Raw genomic sequence first — 21,548 nt, 5'->3', positions numbered from 1 at the left:
ATGTTTAACAGCGATCAAGAAGTACTTTACTCTTGCTAGTGTGTTTGAACAGAAGTAGGGATTGTAGTGCTTCCCATTTAAGAAAGTCCACAAAGATGGACTTGGCTCTTATTAAATACACTCTTGGAGATCTGTAAACATGTAAACAAGATGTGTTCCTTATTTCTTTTTCTTATTTATGTGCTTTACTGGCACAGAATTCTAACATTCTGATAATGCTTTAGCCTGTGAGCGTAAATACACTGCTGCATGAAATGATGCTTTATCCTTTGTTGCTGTACGTGACCCTGTTATTGAGATTTCATCTCAATTGCCCAGTGACAGTACTGTCACTAGGACATTAAGTAAGGAGAAATCACCTATAGAGACACAGACAACAATAAAATGGTGACACAGGTTTTAGGCTTGGCTCCACATTACGGAGTTTGTCAGTGGGCAAGAAAGTGAAAATCTGATTCATGAGTGAAGGCAATAAAGACAGAGTACATTTGTTTTGTGCGCTTGCACTTTTTGTGTCACTGCCCTATTGCACTCCCCTATTTTTTTTTCACTATACACTCCGTGTGGTTGTAAGGCAGAGGTGGTGAAATATATGTAGTAATTAAAAATTAATTTAAAAAAATCAGACATAGCTCTTGACTAAACAGAATATTTGCTTCTGGTGTTTTTAACTCTTTCCTGGTTGGCCAGTTCCACCTATGAGCTTGTACTTTTTAGTGACACACTATATTGCCAAAAGTATTGGGACACCCCTCCAAATCATTGGATTACGGTGTTCCAATCACCTCCATGGCCAGAGGTGTATAAAATCAAGCACCTAGGCATGCAGACTGCTTCTACAAACATTTGTGAAAGAATGGGTCGCTCTCAGGAGCTCAGTGAATACAAGCGTGGTACGGTGATAGGTTGCCACCTGTGCAGTAAGTCCATCTGTGATTTTTTTCCTTGCTACTAAATATTCCACAGCCACCTGTTAGTGTTATTATAACAAAGTGGAAACAACCGGGAACAGCAGCAACTCAGCCACAAAGTGGTAGGCCACGTAAAATGACAGAGCGGGGTCAGTGCATGCTGAAGCGCACAGTGCGCAGAAGTCGCCAACTTCGTGTGGCCTTCAGAGTGGCACAACAACAGTGCGTAGAGAGCTTCATGGAATGGGTTTCCATGGCCGAGCAGCTGCATCTAAGCCTTACATCAACAAGTGCAATGCAAAGCCTTGGATGCAGTGGTGTAAAGCACGCCGCCACTGGACTCTAGAGAAGTGGAGACGTGTTCTCTGGAGTGAAGAAACAGGAGATAGAAATGTTTAAATTTGAAAGAACATTGAAATTAAAGCAACACTTCTCCCTGCAACCAGCTAAAATACAGGATAGTCGCCCCTTCCGACTGAAAATAAATTTCGTCCCTGGTGGCCAGTTCCAGTCGATTTGAAACATTTATACGCACTGTAAAGCATGATGTGCTACAGGCGAACCAAAAAATGAAACCCCGTTAAATCTGACCAGAGAAGATCGTACTGCACTATTAGCTTTGCAGAAAGACACTACCATCATTATCAAACGAGCAGATAAATGGGGTGCCATTGTCATTATGGATTATAGTGAGTACAGACGAGGTATGCTGCTACTACTATGGGATACATCCAGCTACCAACCTGTCCCATATGAAGGTCTACATGCAATCCAGACGGGATTGACGGCCATTATTGATCTGGGCATAGCGAATTCGTGGATCAGTGAAACAGTAGCAGAATTTCTAAACCATGAGCACGCACGGACACCAGTCCTCTATGGATTGCCCAAAATACAGAAAGGGATCAATCCATTGGCTTTTCGCTCGATTATGTCGGGCACCGATTCAAGTACCCAACCAATGGCAGAATTAGTTGATTTTTATTTACAGTTGGTACGCAGGCTCCCTGCGTTTATCAAAGATACCAATGATTTTTTTACAAAACTCCGCAGATTTCCTGTGGTGGAGGAATGCTGGAAGTTGGGTACCATGGATATATCATCTCTATATACATGCATCCCCAACAGTGCAGGCCTTAAGGCTTTGGAACATTTCTTGTGCAGTATAGGTGAACATGACATTTTTAATGTGCTGCCTTGAATTCATTCTTGAGAATAACATCTTTACTTTTGAAGATCAGGCCTACAAGCAGATTAGGGGGACTGCAATGGGTTGTTCAGCAGCCCCATCATTTACCAATCTGTGGGGTACCTTGAATGTCACGTTTATACCTCTGCACTGTTTATGAAGCATGTAAAACTGTTGGTTAGATTAATTGATGACATCTTTGTCATCTGGGATGGCAGATGTTCAGTGAATTTGTAGCATATCTTAATGGTTTATTTCCAGGTATTGTCTTTAACCCAAGCATATCTGGTATAGAGATTGCAAGTTTTTGACATCTTTATACTCTAAACCCACAGATGGGAATACAATCCTACACTACAATAGTGCCCACCCCCAACACTTGGATGACAATTTGCCGGTCTCTTAATTTTTGAGGGTCATGCGTATATGCTCAGACCACAGTGTGCGTGCACAACAGATTGGACGCATGCATGATAAATTTAAAGAAATGGGGTATCCCATTGAGGTAATTGAGCAGGCACTTACTAAAGCCACAGAGAGATTTGAGGAGGGGTCGAGTAAATTCATAAAGCAGGAGAGGCCACCCTTTGTACAGACATTCACATCAACGTCCCGGGCAATAAGTAGGGCGACTCAGATTAATTCGAATGTCTTACAGGCCGCCAAAACCTTAACACCAGTCATTAAAAACAGACAGTTGCATATCTATAAACACAGTAATTCTCTCAGGGATCTGTTGGTCCAGGCGGACCCTAGTATGCCAAGAGACCATTTTCCTTCTCCAGTAGGTCAGGAAGTTACAGATGTCACCGCTGCAACATATGTAATTCCGTGATATGTGGTGAATCGTTTTTTCATCCCCACAGTGGGAAGAAATATAGTATTCAAGGTTATCATACCTGTGATACCGATTACTGTGTCTACCTATTGAAACGCCCGTGTGCATTAATATATGTAGGGAAGACAACTGGACCGTTTAAAAGAAGGTTCCAGAAACACAGAAGTGACATTCGTATAGCCATAGGGAAATTGTCTAAAGGAGAGGAGTTTGATCTCAACAAGCCTGTTGAGGTTCACTTTGCCTCACAGAAGCATCAAACACACAAAGAGAGACACATTGGATCTACACACTAGATGCAGTGTACCCCAAGGGCCTCAATGTCAGTCTGGGACTTACCTGTTTCTTGGAGGAGAGATAAATTGTTTTGGCAAACAGTGAAACGGTGAGCCTACTGCTTCCTTTGGTATTCAGAGGGACACGGAGACAAAGACAAAAACTCATAAATCCACAGTGGGCCGCATGAGTTACTCAGATGGCAGTTCTGGGATTATTTTTTATTTTATTCTCACACACATTAATTATCACTTTGGGTTTTCACTTATATTTGTTGCTCCATTCATAATTTTCCTGCCTAGTGGATTTTGAATTCCGTGTACATAATGTTGTTGTTGTAATGCATTAATTTCATCTGTACATGGTAAACTTTTAAATCTCAATAACACACAGGGGGGGGGTCTGTCCGAGTGGGGCAGAGCAACCCTCTTTATATTATGGACATGTGCAAACTGTGCATATGCAGTTGCATTATAGGTGCATTGTTGATTGATATACTATAGCATTTCTGCCATAAGGCTTAATTATTGCCTGTTTTTGTTATAACGTTTCACTACTGCTTTTTTTTTTTGCATTTGGCACTTCCCACAGTAATTATACACCTATCAGCCAGTGTTTGATGTAATTTTTATGATCAAACTGACTGTATGAGTATCACCCCAACGCTCAAGGTATAATTCGCATTGTGAACCCTTGGGCTACTGACCCATACTGTGCAGTGGGACAGCTGTCAGATCAGCGAGCGGACGAGACGTCCCTGTACCAACACAACGCATGCGCCAATGGGCGGGACAAGCGGCCACGGCTCTGGATGTTAGGAGCCGCTGTATAGCGTCATGTTGCCGAGGCAACCAGCACCACTTCTTTCCCGGTGCGCTCGCGGCCCTTACACTTGATACCGCTCTGCACTTGGTCTTATGATCTCTTACCCAAACGATGTATTATGGGGTGAGTCACACTTATATGTGCTGTTGGGAGTCACTGATGGGTTAATAGATATGTCCGGTATTTACATCATTCTGCACACGTCCTTTTCAAATACTTGTAATTGGTGAGGGTACTCTCCGCACCCCTTTCAGCAGTCCCAGCCAGTAGAGATGAGGTGCTTGCAGTAACTCCCACGGATGGCACCGTGTAATGCACAAAGTAGAAAGAATAGGTTACCAGCACTCAAAATAATTTCAAATAGATAAGTCCTTTTTATTGGACATACGTGTCACAATAGTCAAAAAGCCAACGTTTCAGGGCCACGCAGGGTCCCTTCCTCAGGGCAAAAGATGTGACAATGTGATGGTGTCCACACACCACATAAACACCCCATAATGTGAACCAATTATCAATAGACACCCCCCCAGTGATGTCAGAATGGCGGAAAAAACGCCATTTTTAAAAATATATAGACATGTTTAAAAAGCACACATATATACTATCCATGTTACTCAGTTTGTTACCTCCAGTCTGAGGTTTAGAATGGTAGCTGTGGCGGTGTAATGTCAGTCATCATGGCGATCTGCTAAGGATGTAGAGAATGTGAGGCAGTGTTGCGATCCGGTGTCCTTCTGTGGTATACACAGCGTCGCCTTCTGTCCTGGTTAGACGCATACGATAGACGTCATTCGTAACCAGGGTGATGGGGAGATACAATTCTCCACGATTCTAGTGCGCATGCGCCAGCCGGAATATCGGCAGAGTGTAGAAAGAGCAAGCGTACAGATACTTACACAGGCACAGCACCATAACCTCAGAGTGGGGAAATAATATAATCCCATACAGCATTTGGATCAAAATCTATATAGGAAAACAGGTATTAAGAATATGCATAAACCAGTAGGAAACATAGACAAATAAAATACAATATTGAAAAAATGTGAGTGAAATAAAGAAAAAATACTAACTACATATATACATAAACAGTACAACACACAAGGACGCCAGGACATATCAACAAGAAACGTGGAAACCATAAAGGACCAGCTCGGGAACCAAATGGTTGAATGTGTAGCCAAAGGAGTTATTTGTGTGATATAAACATATATCCTTAAATAAATGTTGAATACCTTTTAACTATTTTATCCTTCATATAGGGAGTCTGTAAATGTATATTAGAGTATCTGTATAGGTCCCCAATTAGATAGGTGATTAAGAGTTATTTAGTAAAATATTATTAAAATATTTAAATATAGATATAAATATAGATATAAATATAAATAAACATCTGGGCATCAAAAGAAAAAATAAGGGAGAATAATAAATATTATCAACTACTCTACCAGGTAACAAGATAGGGATAAAGAGGAGTTAAGTCCTCTTGGTTTTACTGTATTTAAAGTGTGTGTCCAGTATGCTTCCCTGCGCAACAGTATATTATCTCTATTGCCGCCTCTATGCGGTCTAGGAATGTGTTCGATGACCATTGCTTTGAGCTCATATGTTTGATGATTTGATTGTGCGAAATGTATCGCCACCGGTTTATTAGGGTCCATATCTTTTCCTAGTCTTTTTTGTTCAATTGCTAGTTTGATGTCACTTTTATGTTTTTGGTATCGTTTTTTAAAAACATTAATGGTTTTCCCCACATAGACTAATGAACAGGGACATTTCAGTATGTATACACAGTAATCGGACACACAGTTCAAATAGCTGTGGATTGAATATTTCTTCCCCGTATGTGGATGAAAGAATGATTCCCCGATGATAAGGGAATTACAGATGCTACAATTATGGCATCTATAGCATCCCTGTCTAGTAGATATTTTATATGGTATAGTGGCATATTTAGAATGCGGGTCAGCACAGACTAGGTAGTCCCGTAGGGATTTGTTTCCCGAATGAACAACTCGAGGTGTATGTTTAACGATAGGAACAAGAGTCCTATCTGCTCTCAAAATATTCATGTTGCGTTTTACCTGGTATGAGTAGGGATTAAAATTAGTTACAAGCAGTATGTCATTTGGCCGTGTCTCCTTGGGTCTAGGGGTACTAAATCTATCCCTGGCCACTTCCAGAGTATGTCTAAGTATATATTCAGGGTAACCTCTGTTGGTAACCTATTCTTTCTACTTTTCAAATACTTAACGGCAGGTGCGACGTCATACCGACGCCCTAGCTGGATGGGAGTTGTTTCACAGCACTAAGTTGATTGGTATGTCTAGGTATATATTGTTGTGTCTTTCACTTCACTGTTATCTCTAAGGCTGGGCACACACTGCTCAGCCATCCTGAAACTTGTGGCTTCTCCCCGCCCGCCGAAGCTTGCTCCTCCGCCCCCTGGAGATTTTTTTTTATCCCCGTTGCCACAGCCCCTACAAGCGGGGGTCAGCAGCGGGGATCCATGGAGTCACAGATCCCCTACCTGGAGCGGCTCCAGGCAGGGATGAGAGGCTCCAGATTTCACTTTTGAAATGGAAAAAGAAATTGAGGACATAAGTCCTCAATTTCTTTTTCTGCAGCCCCAGCACTCAATGAATGAGAAGCCTCAGTACAGAGGCTTCTCATTCATTCACAAACTAATGATAGTAAAAATATTTTACTATCATTAGTTTCTGAATGGGGAGGAGCCTCTGTAGTGAGTGCTAGTCCCCATTCATAAATTCTTGAATGAACAGGCTGTGATGTAGATCGCAGCCTGTTCATTCATAACTGGGGACACATAGTATGAATGACGATCACTCCGGTGTTTGCTCTGCACAGATTTTTTTTTCTTACAATTTATCTGCAGATTTTCTGTGGTCAGATGGAAAAGGTGCGACAGATTCCTCCATCTGCACTTAACTGTGTGAATTGAGTAATCTCCACCTGGGCCAATCTGTTGCACTTTTTCCATCTGACCACAGAAAATCTGCAGATAAATTGTAAGGTGTGTGGGCAGCTTTAGCCTGATGAAGGGGACCCTGCGAGGCCCCGAAAGCGCTTGCCAATAAGACACAGCTATTGGCAATAAAATATTTTGCTTTTTCAACTTATGGTGTGCTGGTGAAATTTTTCTATTGCTCTGGAGTGAAGAATCACTCTTCTCTGTCTGGCAATCCGATGGACGTGTCTGGGTTTGGCGGTTGCCAGGAGTACGGTACTTGCCTGACTGCATTGTGGTGGAGGGGGGATTATGGTGTGGGGTTGTTTTTCAGGGGTTGAGCTTGGTCCCATAACAAGACATTTTATACAATTTCATGCTCCCAACTTTGTGGGAACAGTTTGGGGATGGCCCCTTCCTGTTCTAACATGACTGTGCACCAGTGCACAAAGCAAGGCCCATAAAGACATGGATGAGCGAGTTTGGGGTGGAGGAACATGACTGGCCTGCACAGAGTCCTGACCTCAACCCGATAGAACACCTTTGAGATGAATTAGAGCGGAGACTGGGCCAGACCTTACTCGTCCAACATCAGTACCTGACCTCACAAATGTGCTTCTGGAAGAACGGTCAAACATTCCCATAGACACATTCCTAAACCTTGTTGAAACTGTTATAGCTGCAAAGGGTGGGCCAACTCAAAATCGAACCCTACGTACCAAGACTGGGATGCCATTAAAGTTCATGTGCGTGTAAAGGCAGGCGTCCCAATACTTTTGGCAATATAGTGTACATGCTGGTAGTAAGTAACCATTGCGTGTGGACAGAGGAGAAGGTCTGCCCATATGGAAGTTTGCAGTGGCTGTGTATGAAGACACTGGACACCAGGATGGCAAGTATAGATTGACTGTTGTTTTTGCAGGGCTTGCTTTAACCTGACTCTGTGGCGACCTATTTAAAAAAAAAAAAAATCAGGCTTGTGATTTTTGATTGAACAGGAAAAAATTGATGGAACCCTTAAAGAACTCTGAGCATATTAAACATTAACCCTTGCAGTGAGGGCTACCCCTGCACTGCGAGGGTTAAGTGCATCCTTTGGTCTAGGTTCTAAAAATATATACTCAGCCGATCCTCTGTCCCACAGCGGTGAGCGCTCACTACTCTCTCCGTCTGTGGAATGTGCCTCGGTATTGTCACGTCCATGGCAAGTATATGGACGTTAGAACGTCACGGGGTAGACTGCTGAAGCCACAAGGCAAGGAGGCTGCAGGGACCGGTCTAGCAGCCTGGCTGGACCGAAGATCTGGTGAGTATATCTTTAGTTTAGACCCTTGACTGAAACAAGCAGTTAACCCACTTCAATGGTTAATACGCCCAAAGTTTTTCTTTAACGTATTACTTTGCTGCACAACCTTCCTTTTGGGCCCACTGTCACTCAAAAAGCAAAGGATGGTGTGATCAGACACGGATGTACTGTGACCCTGGAGTTCAGCTTGTAACTCTATGGAAGTGTTCCTCGACTCTTTGTCTGCCAATTACACTCTTCTGTTCAGTCTGCGGCGATTATTTCCCCATTGGTGGTAAATCCCATCTCCTATTTTACCAAAGGAAAGAATTGCTTCAAGTTTATTTAACACCATTCTAAATTATTCTGTAATAAAATGTCATATGTTATGTCAGGTTTAGATGTTTGAATTTGTCTAGTTGTCCCTTCTAATGTTAGTGACTGACCAGTGGTCACCTAATATATACTGGAGGGAATTTATCAAAACTGGAGCAGACCGAAACTAGAGCAGCTGTGCATGGCAACCAACCAGCTTCTCTCTTCAGGTTGTTCTGGTAAGATTTGAAAATGAAAGGGAGACGCTGATTTGGTTGCCATGCACAGCTGCTCCAGATTTTGCTCCATTTTTGATAAATTCCCCCCACTGTATTGTGTATACATTATTCCCCATAATGCTTTAAGACATTCTGTGCATTTGGCTGAGATCATTCAGGCACTGGTTCTCATGTCAGTATTGAAATTGAATTGAAGAATTATTGGTCTAGACATGAAATAAATCTGCACTGCTTAAGTAGATCTTGAGTTTAAGAGCAGGAAAACTACAATTGATCTGTCTGGGCTGCTCATTTTCCTTTCCCCTATGGTTACGTCTGTTCAGGAATTCTAGGCTTGGCAATGGATTGCCATGTGTGTTAAAGCAAAGAAACGCTTCCATTTCCCCTTTTCTTGCTTATTTGCTCACTTTGCCCTAATGTGGAATGTAAACTTATAAATTCTTCTAGAAAGTCTCGGAGATTAGATGTGGAGGTGCTTCAGATCATTTCCTTTTCATGAAGTACATGGTTGTTAAAGCAGCAGTATGATGCTGCCATCTGCTGGCAGACACAGGATTTCTCAGTCAGGTTCGGAGGAAGTGCTCTGTCTACAGGGACATGCTACATGAGGATGCAGGGTAATTTAGGATAACTCAGGTGGTTACGTAGTGTTAATCTAACTGAAATCTTAATCTAACACACTAGGATAGAATTGAAAAAAAGAAAAACCTCACAACTGTGTCTGAAAGCAGTTCTTTCTTTGATATTTAACAGTTCGGCACTTGTTGCACAGAAAAGCAATTGTATTCTCACCCACTAAAGAATGCAAAGCATTCATGCCAGTGATATCGGAGGACTCAGTCTCTCTTTGAAGGAACATTTAAGCATATGTTTGTTATGTGGGGGAAAATATTTAGCTGTCAAATGTTTGTTTAATCGGTTTGTTTCATTGCACAAATTCATAAGATTATTCTCTCAGAATGAGCAAGTTGTCTTGCTGTTCAGATTGTCATTTTATGTCATAAAAATCATACAACAGTCCATTAATAGTTATTAGCTGACTTTTTTGCTTTTTGTGTGACATGGGTCTCTATGCTATATGAGGAAATTTGCTGTTCCAGAGAGTCAAGAGAACGGCTAAATGTATTATAGATGGAACTTATGGTAATAGAGGGGATAGTTTTCAATACACAGCTGGCTTCTGTCAAGAAAACCCACTAGGGATTGTAGTAGGCATCCTCCGTTCAGCCTAAAAGGGTGGACCACATGCTACATTTAGCTAATGATAATCTGATAGAAGTATCTTGGGCCTCATGTATTAATTACAGAACTGTCTTCTCTACTACTACTACTACCCCGTTCTGCGCAGTGATAGCAAGTCACACACATGGGGAGGTGATCTACAGATAAGTAGCTGTAGGCTATATCAGGTACATCATAAACCCAGAGGCCAGACAGCAGTGTGTGAGCTGCAGGGCAGAGCTCTAATTCCATGACAGTCTCTTTCTCCGATCATAGTTTTGTTGCAGTACAACACAGTACAAGTAAATTAGTTATGATATCTGCCCATCAAAGTTTTTTGTTAACGATTATTTTATTTTTTTTGATACTCATTCGGTAACATTTGCCTTTTGGCATGCCCGTGCCAGGTGAATCTATTTTCTTTTATGTAGTATGGGTTATATACAGTACTGTGCAAAAGCTTTAGGCAGGTATTAAAAAAATGCTGTAAATTAACATTTCTTTCAGATATAAGTGTTAATAGTTTATTTTTATCAATTAACAAAATGGAAAGTAAATGAACAGAAGAGAAATCCAAATCCAATCAATATTTGGTGTGACCACCCTTTGCCTTCAATACAGCATCAATTCTTCTAGGTACACTTGCACACAGTTTTTGAAGGAACTCGGCAGTTAGGTTGTTCCAAACATCTTGGACAACTATCCAGAGATCTTCTGTGGGTGTAGACTGCCTCAAATCCTTCTGTCTCTATGTAATCCCAGACAGAGTTGATTATGTTGAGAATAGGGCTCTGTGGGGGCCAAACCATCACTTCCAGGACACCTTGTCCTTCTTTACACTGATGGTTCTTAATGACATTGGCTGTATATTTGGGGTTGTTGTCCTGCTTCAGAATAAATTTGGGGACAATCACACGCCTCCCCGATGGTATGGCATGATGGATAAGTATCTGCTTGTATTTCTCAGCATTGAGGACACAATTGATCCTGACCAAATCTCCAACTCCATTGGCACAAATGCAGCCCCAGACTTGCAAGGAACCTCCACCATGCTTCACTGTTGCTGCAGACACTCATTATTGTACCGCTCTCCAGCCCTTCAGAGAACAACCTGCCTCCTTCTACAGCCAAATATTTCACATTTTGACTCATCACTCCACAACACCTGCTTCCATTTTTCTGCACCCCCAGTTCCTAGGTTTTTGTGCATAGTTGAGTCATGTTTCAACCTACATATTAAATTGATGATCATTAGCACCTGCCTGGTATAATTGGTTAATCATGCACAAAGTCAGTGATTTTGTAGGATTATAGTCAGGTGTAAGTGTTAAGGTGGCCATACACTTTACAACCCTTGCGAGGGTTGTAAAGTAATGAATAGGGTTGCACAGATACCAAGTACAGTACTCGGTACAAGTACGAGTACATGTACCGATACTTTTGAGCTCCAAGACTAGACTAGAGAAAAATAAAAAATTAGGAGGCAGCTGTCATTTGTAAGGAGCACACGGAGCTCCCGGGATTTGTACATCTTTGTTTTAATGTACGATTTTGTTTTTATAAATGTAAATAAAGGGATGCACGGATACCAGTTTTGCGAGTATTAGTACTGGTACTTGCTGAGTACTGAGCCAGGTCCCAGCTGCAACCCTGATAGTTCTCATGAAAATGCCAGATATTTGCACTGGTACTCAAAGTATCTGTGCATCCCTAATGAAAAATGAATAATGAAAAAAACGTACGATCTGCCCATCTTGGACAGGCAGATCGTACTTGCGAACATCGCGTGCGCTCACCCGCCGTTTGGCAGTTGTCGAAAAAGCAGGCCACTAACTCGACGAGCATCGTACTATTCTCGGCGCGTTTTCCAGCCTGCTTGTTCGATGGAAGACGTGCGACCGTAAAGTAGAAACGGTCACATGCCTTCCATACACTTTGCGATTATCGTGCGATTATCGTACGATCGTGGGATTTCCTGCGATTCTCGTACGATAATCGTGCAGTGTATGGGCACCTTAAGAATCAATGCTGGTTTGAAGCCAATAGATTTTTTTTTCTTCTGGATATTCACTTTGCATTTTGTGCATTGATAAAAAACAATTACAATATATATTTGTGAAAGCATTCTTACTTTACAGCATTTTTTCACACCTGCCTAAAACTTTTGCACAGTACTGCATGTACTGTTGCATACATATTCATGCATAAGTTGTATGATTTCACAGTGTTTTCTTTGATATGGAGTAAAGTGAAATGTTCATAGATGAAAACAGGGGACCCCCCATTGCCATACTCTATGTGGTTTACACCTGAACAAACCTTCCTTTCCCCTTGTATATTTCTAAAGTGAATGTATCTATTTGCTGCATCCTTGGTCTGTTTAATATACTGTTGGAAGCCTGTACAAGTGCAAAAAACTGTAAACTTAAAAGTTAAACTTGTTAAACAAAATGCAACCTCATTGATCTTGGGACCACGAGTCAGTGCCTATGCTTTAAATTTGACTGTAGACTGTAGTTTAGCTAAGTGCCAGTTCACATCATATGCAGTTGTGATGCAGTCTGTTTGACTGCTGCAGTCAAAATACATCACAATGCTTTCCTATGGGCTTTCTTGTGCTTTATTCACACCATTGCAGTCACAGACTGCATCACAACTGCATATGGTGTGAACTGGCCCTGAAGAAAATTGGGCAGGGCTGACACCATTCCACCAAAATGCTATGTGTTTTCAGCTCACACGAGGAAATTAACTGCATTGCTGGCAGATCAACAGGTACTTTTCTCTTATTGCAGGGTTTTTAAAGGGCAAAAACAACACCGCAAACTGTGCACATATCGCATATAGTTTTTTGTTTTTTTATTTAATTTTGAAATTACCTATGCTTTAAGGAAAACCGAACTGACCTCACTGAATACTACTGAATTAATTACTTTTCAGATATATTTTCATAAACACTGTCATTTCTTTGTTAATTCCAGAGCAAAGTAGAAGAGATGACTTAGAAGCATTAGGACATATGTTTATGTATTTTCTACGAGGGAGCCTACCCTGGCAAGGACTAAAGGTACATTTATATTGAGTAATGTTAACCACTTAATTTTTCCCTATAGTTTTACCTTTTTGTAATTTTTCGTTTGTTACCTGAACATTAAATATCTGAAAGCTGTAATGTCTGAAAGTTTTTGACTACTTTTGACCCTGATCTACTGGTATAAGGTCCTGCACTGTGCAGTTCTGAATTCAATAGTCTTTTCAGCATGGCTTGGTGGCCTTTAGGATCTCTCCTTTGGTATCCCAAAGTTTCTAAAAGAAATTAGTAGGTGACTGGACTCTTCACCACCCACCTGAATTAATCCTTGAGTGTTGGCGAGTCTTTTCCTTTACCAGTTTGCTTCTCCTTTTTAAGCAAACAATTGTGTATTTTCTTTAAAAAAAAAAAAAATACAAATTCTCAGGTATTGACTTAAACTTACTTTCTGAATTGTTTGAAACAATTTGTCAGACCTGTCCCATTGCACTCGTGGCTCGTACAGATACACCTATAATTACGTTGACTGGTATTCTCAATATTAACCACAAATGTTTCTGCATTGTTATTCCATTATAATATTTATATTACCTTTTTTATTTAGTGTTTTCCCCCTAAAAACAGCAGCAATTTCAGATGCAAATTTCTGCTCATTATAGACCTATAAAAAGCTATTTGATTTTAAAGTTTCCCATGTATTTCCTTTCCATTTTTAGGCTGACACGTTAAAAGAAAGGTATCAGAAAATTGGAGATACGAAGCGAGCAACTCCAATTGAAGTGCTTTGTGAGAATTTCCCAGGTAAAAAAAGTACTTTTTATTGCCTTATTTCAAATAGACCCTTAACATAATCTATTTAGTACCGTCACTTTACAGTGGGTTAAATAATTAATTGATCCCCTGCAGATTTTGTAAGTTTGCCCACTTACAAAGAAATGAAAGGTCTATAATTTTTATCATAGGTGTATTTTAAATGATAGAGACAGAATATCATCCAAAAATCCAGAAAAAACACATGATACAAATGTTATATTGAGTTGCAGTTCAACCAACAATATTTCTGGCTCTCACAGACTGGCTATGTGGTACACAGATTAAGAAGGTGCGCCTAACGACAACTCGTTATGTATATAAAAGACACCTGTCCACAGAATTTCTTTCTTCCATTCAAACCTCACTACCATGGGCAAGACTAAAGAGCTGTCAAAGGACGTTGGGGACAAGATTGTAGACCTGCACAAGGCTGGAATGCAAGACTATCAGCAAGAAGCTTGGTGAGAGGGAAACAACTGTTGGAGGGATTATTCACAAATGGAAGGAATACAAAATAACCATCTATCGCCCTCGGCCTGGAGCTCCATGCAAGATTTCACCTGATGGGCTAAGGATGATCATGAGAAAAATGAGGTATCAGCCCAGAACTACATGAGAGAAGATTGTAAGGCAGTTGGGACCACAGTCACCAAACAAACCATTGGTAACACAATACACCACCATGGATTGAAATCCTGCAGCGCCCGCGAGTTCCCTCTCTAAAATAAGGCACATGTACAGGCCTGTCTGAAGTTTGCCAATGAACATGTAAATGATTCAGAGAAGGATTGGGAGAAAGTTCTGCGGTCAGATGTGACCAAAATTGAGCTCTTTGGCATTAACTCGACTTGCCGTGTTTGGAGGAAGAAAAATGCGGACAATGACCCTAAGAACACCATCCCTACAGTCAAGCACGGAGGTGGAAACATTATGCATTGGGGCTGTTTCTCTGCTAATTGTACAGGCCGACTTTGCCGCATTGAGGGCCAATGAACGGGGCCATGTATTGTACAACCTTTTATGAGAACCTCCTTCCCTCAGCCAGAACACTGAAGATGGGTCGTGGATGGGTCTTTCAGTATGACAATGACCCAAAACATACCGCCAAGGCAACAAAGCAGTGACTCAAGAAGAAACACATTAGGGTCATAGAGTGGCCTAGACAGTCTCCAGACCTTAATCCTATAGAAAATGTATGGAGGGAGCTGAAACTTTGAGTTGCCAAGTGACAGCCAAGAATCCTTAAAGGAGAACTATAAGGTGAGTGCTTTTCACTCACCTCCTAGTTCTAGACGACCTGTGAAAATGAGACCGTCACAGATCGGCTTTGTAGATCGGGAGGTGAGCGAACACATACCGGGTTCGCTCACCTCTCGATCCTGTCACGGCTCTCTGCCGTGACAGGGGAGGGGCTGGATTCCCTTCTCCCCGCTCCGATCCGCCAGCGCTGACTGGCGGAAGAGACGGGGGAGGGGCGGGTACAGCTGGCTCTGCCTCTAGATAGGCAGAGCCAGCTGTCACTCACGCAGCTGGGCGGATCTCGACATCGATGTTGGGATCCGCTGCGGCGTCTCGGTATACCGTGAGCTGTAGCTCGCAGTATACTGAGCCTAGGGTGACGGGAGGACTCTAGTTTGTGTCCTCCCGTTACCCTAAGGAGAACTATGGGGAAAAGCCCTGAACCCATAGTTCTCCTTTAAGCATTTAGAGAATATCTGTAAAGAAGAGTGGACCAAAATCCCTCCTGAGATGTGTACAAACCTGGTAACCAACCACAAAAAATGTCTTACATCTGTGCTTGCCAACAAGGGTTTCCCCACCAAGTACTAAGTCATGTTTTTCTTGGGGATCAAATACTTATTTTACTCACTGAACGGCAACTCAATTTATTACATTTGTATCGTGTGTTTTTTCTGGGTTTGTGGTTGCTATTCTGTCTCTATAATTTAAAATACACCTATGATAAATTATAGACCTTTCATTTCTTTGTAAGTGGGCAAACTTACAAAATCTGCAGGGCATCAAATAATAATTTTCCATACTGTACAAGCAGATTGTTTTTCTTGAAATTGTATTTTTGTTCAAAATGTGTTACCCTCTAAGACCCTTTTGTACAGTATTCAGAAAGTTTCTTCACCACCTTAACTGACTTTGCATGTACTGGGACCCTTGTCCCTGCTGCATTGTTTCCTTGGCAGATTAAAGGCTGAGTTTACATGTTTTACCATAGTGTGGGTATAACATGAAACATAGAAACATTCCCCAGCTCCTCAGCACCACCTTACCTAAATTGTGGGGATTTTCTTAAGGCAGGCTTTTGTATATATTTGAATTACAGGATTGGCGTATTAAGAGTACATGTCCCATCTGCCACCACAGCAGATGAACGCTTCGATCTCGATGGGGAAAAAACCTGATGACTACACACCTTACTGCACCAGTAGTCCATTCATTACGTTCTCTAGTTACATAACGGAAGGGACTGGGTGAATAGTCTGCAGGAGCCTGGACATTGCAACTGTGATCTACTTTGCGTTCTCCATTGTTTTTTGTTTTTATCATTGCCTTTAGGTCAGGGCCATAAAGTAGAATAATATGAGCATTTAACCATAAGCTTCTATGTAAATCACTGATTTAATCACAGTGCAGAGTCAACATAACTTTAGTCCCTGAGCTAAAATACTTCTAAATGTTGTGTGTAGAGCTGCAGCTAACGATTATTTTCAAAATCGATTAGTTAGCCGATTATTAAGTTCGGTTAATCGGATAAACAATAAAATAAAGTTTAAAAATGGCTCCAGTGATAGGACTACTAGTTTGTATTGAGGTTGTAGTCCATCACAGGAGCAAGCTTGGAGCGGTGGAAGTAAAAAAGAAAAAAAAGATAGTGTGGTGTGCAATATAGTGAAATGGAAAGTGTAAAATTATACAGCAATGAATGCAGAATGGCACCGGCTATAGAGGACTACAAAACCCAGCAAAAGCACATTATACAGCACAATGCAGAATACCGCCAGCTATAGAGGAATACAACAAATCCCAGCAATAGTACATAATAGCTGGCGGCATTCTGCATTGCGCTGTATAATGTACTATTGCTGGGTTTTGTAGTCCTCTATAGCTGGTGGTATTTAGCATTGTACCACTTTATAATGTACTATTGCTGGGATTTGTTGTAGTCCTCTATAGCTGGTGGTATTCTGCATTGCGCTGTATAATGTATTATTGCTGGGACTTGTAGTCCTCTATACAGCGCAATGCAGAATATCACCAGCTATAGAGGAGTACAACAAATCCCAGCAATACATTATACATACAGTGTATAATGTATTGCTGGGATTTGTATTCCTATGTATAATATACAGCACAATGTACCATCAGCTATAGAGAAATACAAATCCCAGCAATACATTATAGAGCACCATGTGTGGGAAAGTGCAGGCTTACCTGAGCAGTCTTCCAGCAACTTGCTTCTGAGATCGGACCTGTCTATCAGCTGCTGTCATCCCCCCACCCCTGCTCCTCCTTACTACATCTCCCCGCGTGCCTTGCCGATCGTGGATGGGCAGGAAATGTGAGGCGGGGAGGAGGTGCGGCGTGTGGAGCGTGGATGCGGGCGGGTCTGGCAGCGGCGAGCGTGAGGTGGGGAGGAGGTGCGGCGCACAGCGTGTGGAGCTGTGAACAGGGCCAACTGATCGGAAGCCGATTAATCGATTATTGAAAAAGTTGACAACTTTTTCAATCGATTGTAATCGATTATGTCGATTAGTTGTTGCAGCTCTAGTTGTGTGCCCTCTTTCCATTGCTGAGGGCAGGGAACATGCTGAATACAGATCCCAACTGTTTGTGTAATATATGTTTATATTGCCTTTGCCTTGCTTTTGCCAGGAAGCCTCCAAACTCTTCAGACATAGACCAATTCATGACAGTCAGCTCAATGATCTCTTATTTTTAAATTGCAGAAGAAATGGCCACGTATCTGCGCTATGTAAGAAGGCTAGATTTTTTTGAAAAACCGGACTATGACTACTTAAGAAAGCTATTTACAGATTTGTTTGATCGAAAGGGATATATGTTTGACTATGAATATGACTGGACTGGGAAGCAACTAGTAAGTATAATAATGATAGGCAAATGTTAATTCATGTTCGTCGTGTGTCTGGGTTTTTGTGGCAACGTTACAAGTATACCTAAGATGAAGAAAACAATTTGCATCCTGGAAGATTAATTAGCTCCTGTCTAAATTGGCCCTCGTACTTATGCATGTGAGATGGATGGAGAAATTGTCGGCGCTATATAAATACCAGTAATAAATTAACTCAATAGAATAGCCTACCTGCTAAAAGGCTTTTGATTTCTTCAAGGTTTCTCTGTCCTAATTGTATCCTTGTTTTTGCTTTTTGCTATTCTGTGATAATGCAGACCAGTTGTTTCAAGATTCTGAACATCCCACTTGTTAGATCAGATAGGTTGAACAGTAAAAAAATCATATAACAAAAACCTGTAGTTGTCCTTCCTTTGGAAAAGCTTGATAAATGTATCTGTGGATTCAGATTAAAGTTGTTTTTTCATTTTAAAGTTTTAATTACATTTTAAAGTAGCAGTGTATAACACATTCCAATTTAACAGAGTTGTGTATTCAAAAATGTAACATTTATTTGTAAATAATCTCAGTATGTCGTTATTAGTTCCCTGCTTTTGCTTACACACCAGGAGTTAAACTGGGAGGACTGTTATCCAAACAAACAGACTACATTGCACAGGGAACTGGGTGGTAGGAGTGGGCAGCACTGGCATAAGCTTTAGTATGTTGCTACTCCTTCACTATGCAATTACAGGTGTGGGCCACGGACCTTACATTTTAACAACCACCTCTTGTTGGAGGCTGTCATGTGTGCACCTTCAGTTGGCCGTCAAACTGCTTATCTTATGCTGTAAGAAAGGAAGCTTAAGGAAACTGTATACCGTGAGGCATGATGCCAAACATACTGAAAAATAGATTTAGGGTTTACATACACTTTGCTGCATTTGCAAATATAAACTGTATGGGTAACCCTCTAATGCCGGGGGTCATCAATGCCTAGATGCCCAAGCCAAATTTAGCTGCATCCATAAACATCATTATTACAAGCTGCTAAATAGGCAAACATGAAAAAACCTTTTACATTACCTTGTGATCACTAAACCTCTTGTGATGATCAGGAACTATGCTGATTGGACCCCAATCACTGTATCTGGCAGCGCTGCTGTCAGATATAACACTTTAACAGAACAAGGTCAGAACTGGAAGCGGGACTCGGCTTGTACTTGACTGTACAAGTAGCAATGCTGCCTAATGCTCTATAATGGTTTTATGGAAATTGTGTTACTGCACTAAGATGTTTGGTCACTATGCCACTTCAGAAAAGTTTGATCGGTCGATCAACTTTCCTTGGATGTCCATGTAACTGGATTTAATAGTTGTGTTCTTGAGCCAAGAGAATTACCTTGATGTTCAGTACATCAGTGTATTTCTATGGACCTGCACTCGAATTACAGACTTGTAGAGCTGAATAGGAACCATGGGCAAGTGTCAGTGCATTGGTTGCTTTGTTATATTGCATCTCTTGGTGTTGCATTGTAAAACTTTTTTTTCCCCCCCCATAACAGCCCACACCAGTTGGCTCCATTCATGCAGATCCAGCTCTTTCATCAAACAGAGAAGCACATCAACACCGAGATAAGATGCAGCAAGCCAAAAATCAGGTAAGTGTCACCTTGCCAGCTACATTTCTTGAAATAGTAACCTTTTATTTTCATTTATTATCAACCAACTTGTCCTTACTAATCTATTTTTATCAGTTATAAAGTAATACAAATAATACTATTGATACTTGATCTTGTAGAGGTAACACAAGGTGTTTCTAATATGTGGCATCTTTTTCTTTTTTAGTTTAACTGCCAGTGCTTAGTAATGTGTTTGCCTTCTAATATTTATGTGCAATGATACAGTAACTGTCAGTATCTGGATCAGGGGGTCAGATAAACATAGACAGTCTGCCTATGCTTATATTTCTCCTATTATGAAAGAAGCCCACACTCTAGTGATGCCACCAAGCTTAACCACAACAGGAGGTTTACCATTAGCGGCTAACAGACCAGGAACCACTAGTATTGATTTGCATATGCTGGAGCAAAGGACACAAGTAAAACTACAGCAGCTGCCCATAGCGACGTATCAGTTTGTATCTACACTTGAAAAATGAAACCTGATTGGCTTCTGTGGGCTTCTGCTGCGCGTTTACTTTGTGTTTATGACTTAACTGACTTCATGGTGGTAAATATGGAACACAATTCCTATGTTGCCATTCAGCTGTAAAAAGGCTGCTGATAGTGCCTAACCAAGCATTTGATGGCAAGTGTTTGTCATTCTTTCACATTGTTTCACAGGCAGTTCCCAAGTTACTTACATTCGACTTGCATACGACTCCTACTTACAAACGGAGGCTATTACTGTACAGCAGGGGTAGTTGTAATGCTACCGTGCTTGTGCCGACGAGGAGTGCTCGCCTTTTTGGGTCTGGTTCGTAGTACTGTACTTACATTACAGGAAGTTGGCTCTTGTTAGAGGTGCAGACTAGGGGTACCCACCTCTTCTTCCGGGTCACTGTGAGGTATTTACTGCTGTCTGTATCCTCATTAGAAAGATTTAATCTCACTTCCTATCCTTGAGACAACAGGAAATGGGAAGAAATCTACCCCTAGGAAGGGGAATTCACTCCTGGAAGAGTGATCATGGGAAAAAGGTGTCTCCACTGAAGCTTTATCACCAATCCTTGTTTCCACGACAACCCAACATTTTCAAAATTCAATTGTCACAGGGACAGAAAGTGAGGCGAAATCTTCTGAACAGGGGCACACACACAGCAAAACAAACTTTACAGAGGGTTAACCCTTGCCTATGCTATCCCAAACCCCTGCAGTTACACTTAAAACATGTACCTGTTCCAACTTACATACAAATTCAACTTAAGAATAAACTTACAGTCCCTATCTTGTTCGTAACCCGGGGACTGCCTGTATAGTTAATCTATTTTATTCCATTTTACTGCTGCAAAGTTGTTGCTCCATAACAGTGAAAATTTGAAAATTTGCTGGTCCATTTGTGAGCACAGATGATTTTTACATTAAGTAGCATACAACACTTAAATTGTCAGTCCCGCTAGCCTTAACGCCTTCATGACTTTCGCTTCTGTTGTAAAGCCGACAGTCGGCTCTACAAGTTTAAACTGAGTCCCGGCGGGAGTCTGTTTAAACAGCCCCGATGCTGGCGACGTACACTGTACGTCGTCAGTCACGAAGGGGTTAAAAGAGAATTCTGTCTAATAGAATTTTTTCAATTTTGGGTTGGCAATAAGAGTTGAATTACCATGCAGTCTGTTTTACCTCTTGGAGACTCGAGTGCTGTTCGTTCCTCACAGTCTCCACTCTGTTTCCCAAGGCCTTAAAATTAAATTCCGAGCAAAATAGCTGGAACAAAAAACTGAAATTCATATATATGAACTAGGGATGCACCAATACTGGTTTTTCGGTATCGATTACGAGTTCCAGTACTTCCTCTAGTATCGAGCAGGCCTCCTCGCCAATCAGGAACCACGGCA

At 41.3% G+C, this 21,548-nt stretch overlaps 1 protein-coding gene across 5 annotated transcripts in view; it reads left to right on the top strand.

Annotated features, from left to right (window-relative positions):
• The window catches only part of CSNK1G3 (casein kinase 1 gamma 3), a 101,899-nt gene that overhangs the window by 57,044 nt on the left and 23,307 nt on the right, over window positions 1-21,548 (top strand). For 3 of the 5 annotated variants that reach the window (XM_018571142.1, XM_018571134.1, XM_018571119.1), the window contains exons 6-9: window positions 13,046-13,131; window positions 13,812-13,896; window positions 17,871-18,019; window positions 19,558-19,653. In XM_018571142.1, the coding sequence (XP_018426644.1) occupies window positions 13,046-13,131; window positions 13,812-13,896; window positions 17,871-18,019; window positions 19,558-19,653 (416 nt within the window). The remainder of the gene's footprint in view (window positions 1-13,045; window positions 13,132-13,811; window positions 13,897-17,870; window positions 18,020-19,557; window positions 19,654-21,548) is intronic. The other 2 variants (XM_018571149.1, XM_018571128.1) reach the window with 1 other exon arrangement.

Source organism: Nanorana parkeri, unplaced genomic scaffold (genome assembly GCF_000935625.1).
Source record: "Nanorana parkeri isolate BGI_ZX_2015 unplaced genomic scaffold, ASM93562v1 scaffold40, whole genome shotgun sequence".
In the NCBI taxonomy this organism is placed as follows: Eukaryota; Metazoa; Chordata; class Amphibia; order Anura; family Dicroglossidae; genus Nanorana; species Nanorana parkeri.
Note: the sequence above shows the minus strand (reverse complement) of the source record. Positions and strands in the feature narration are given on the sequence as shown.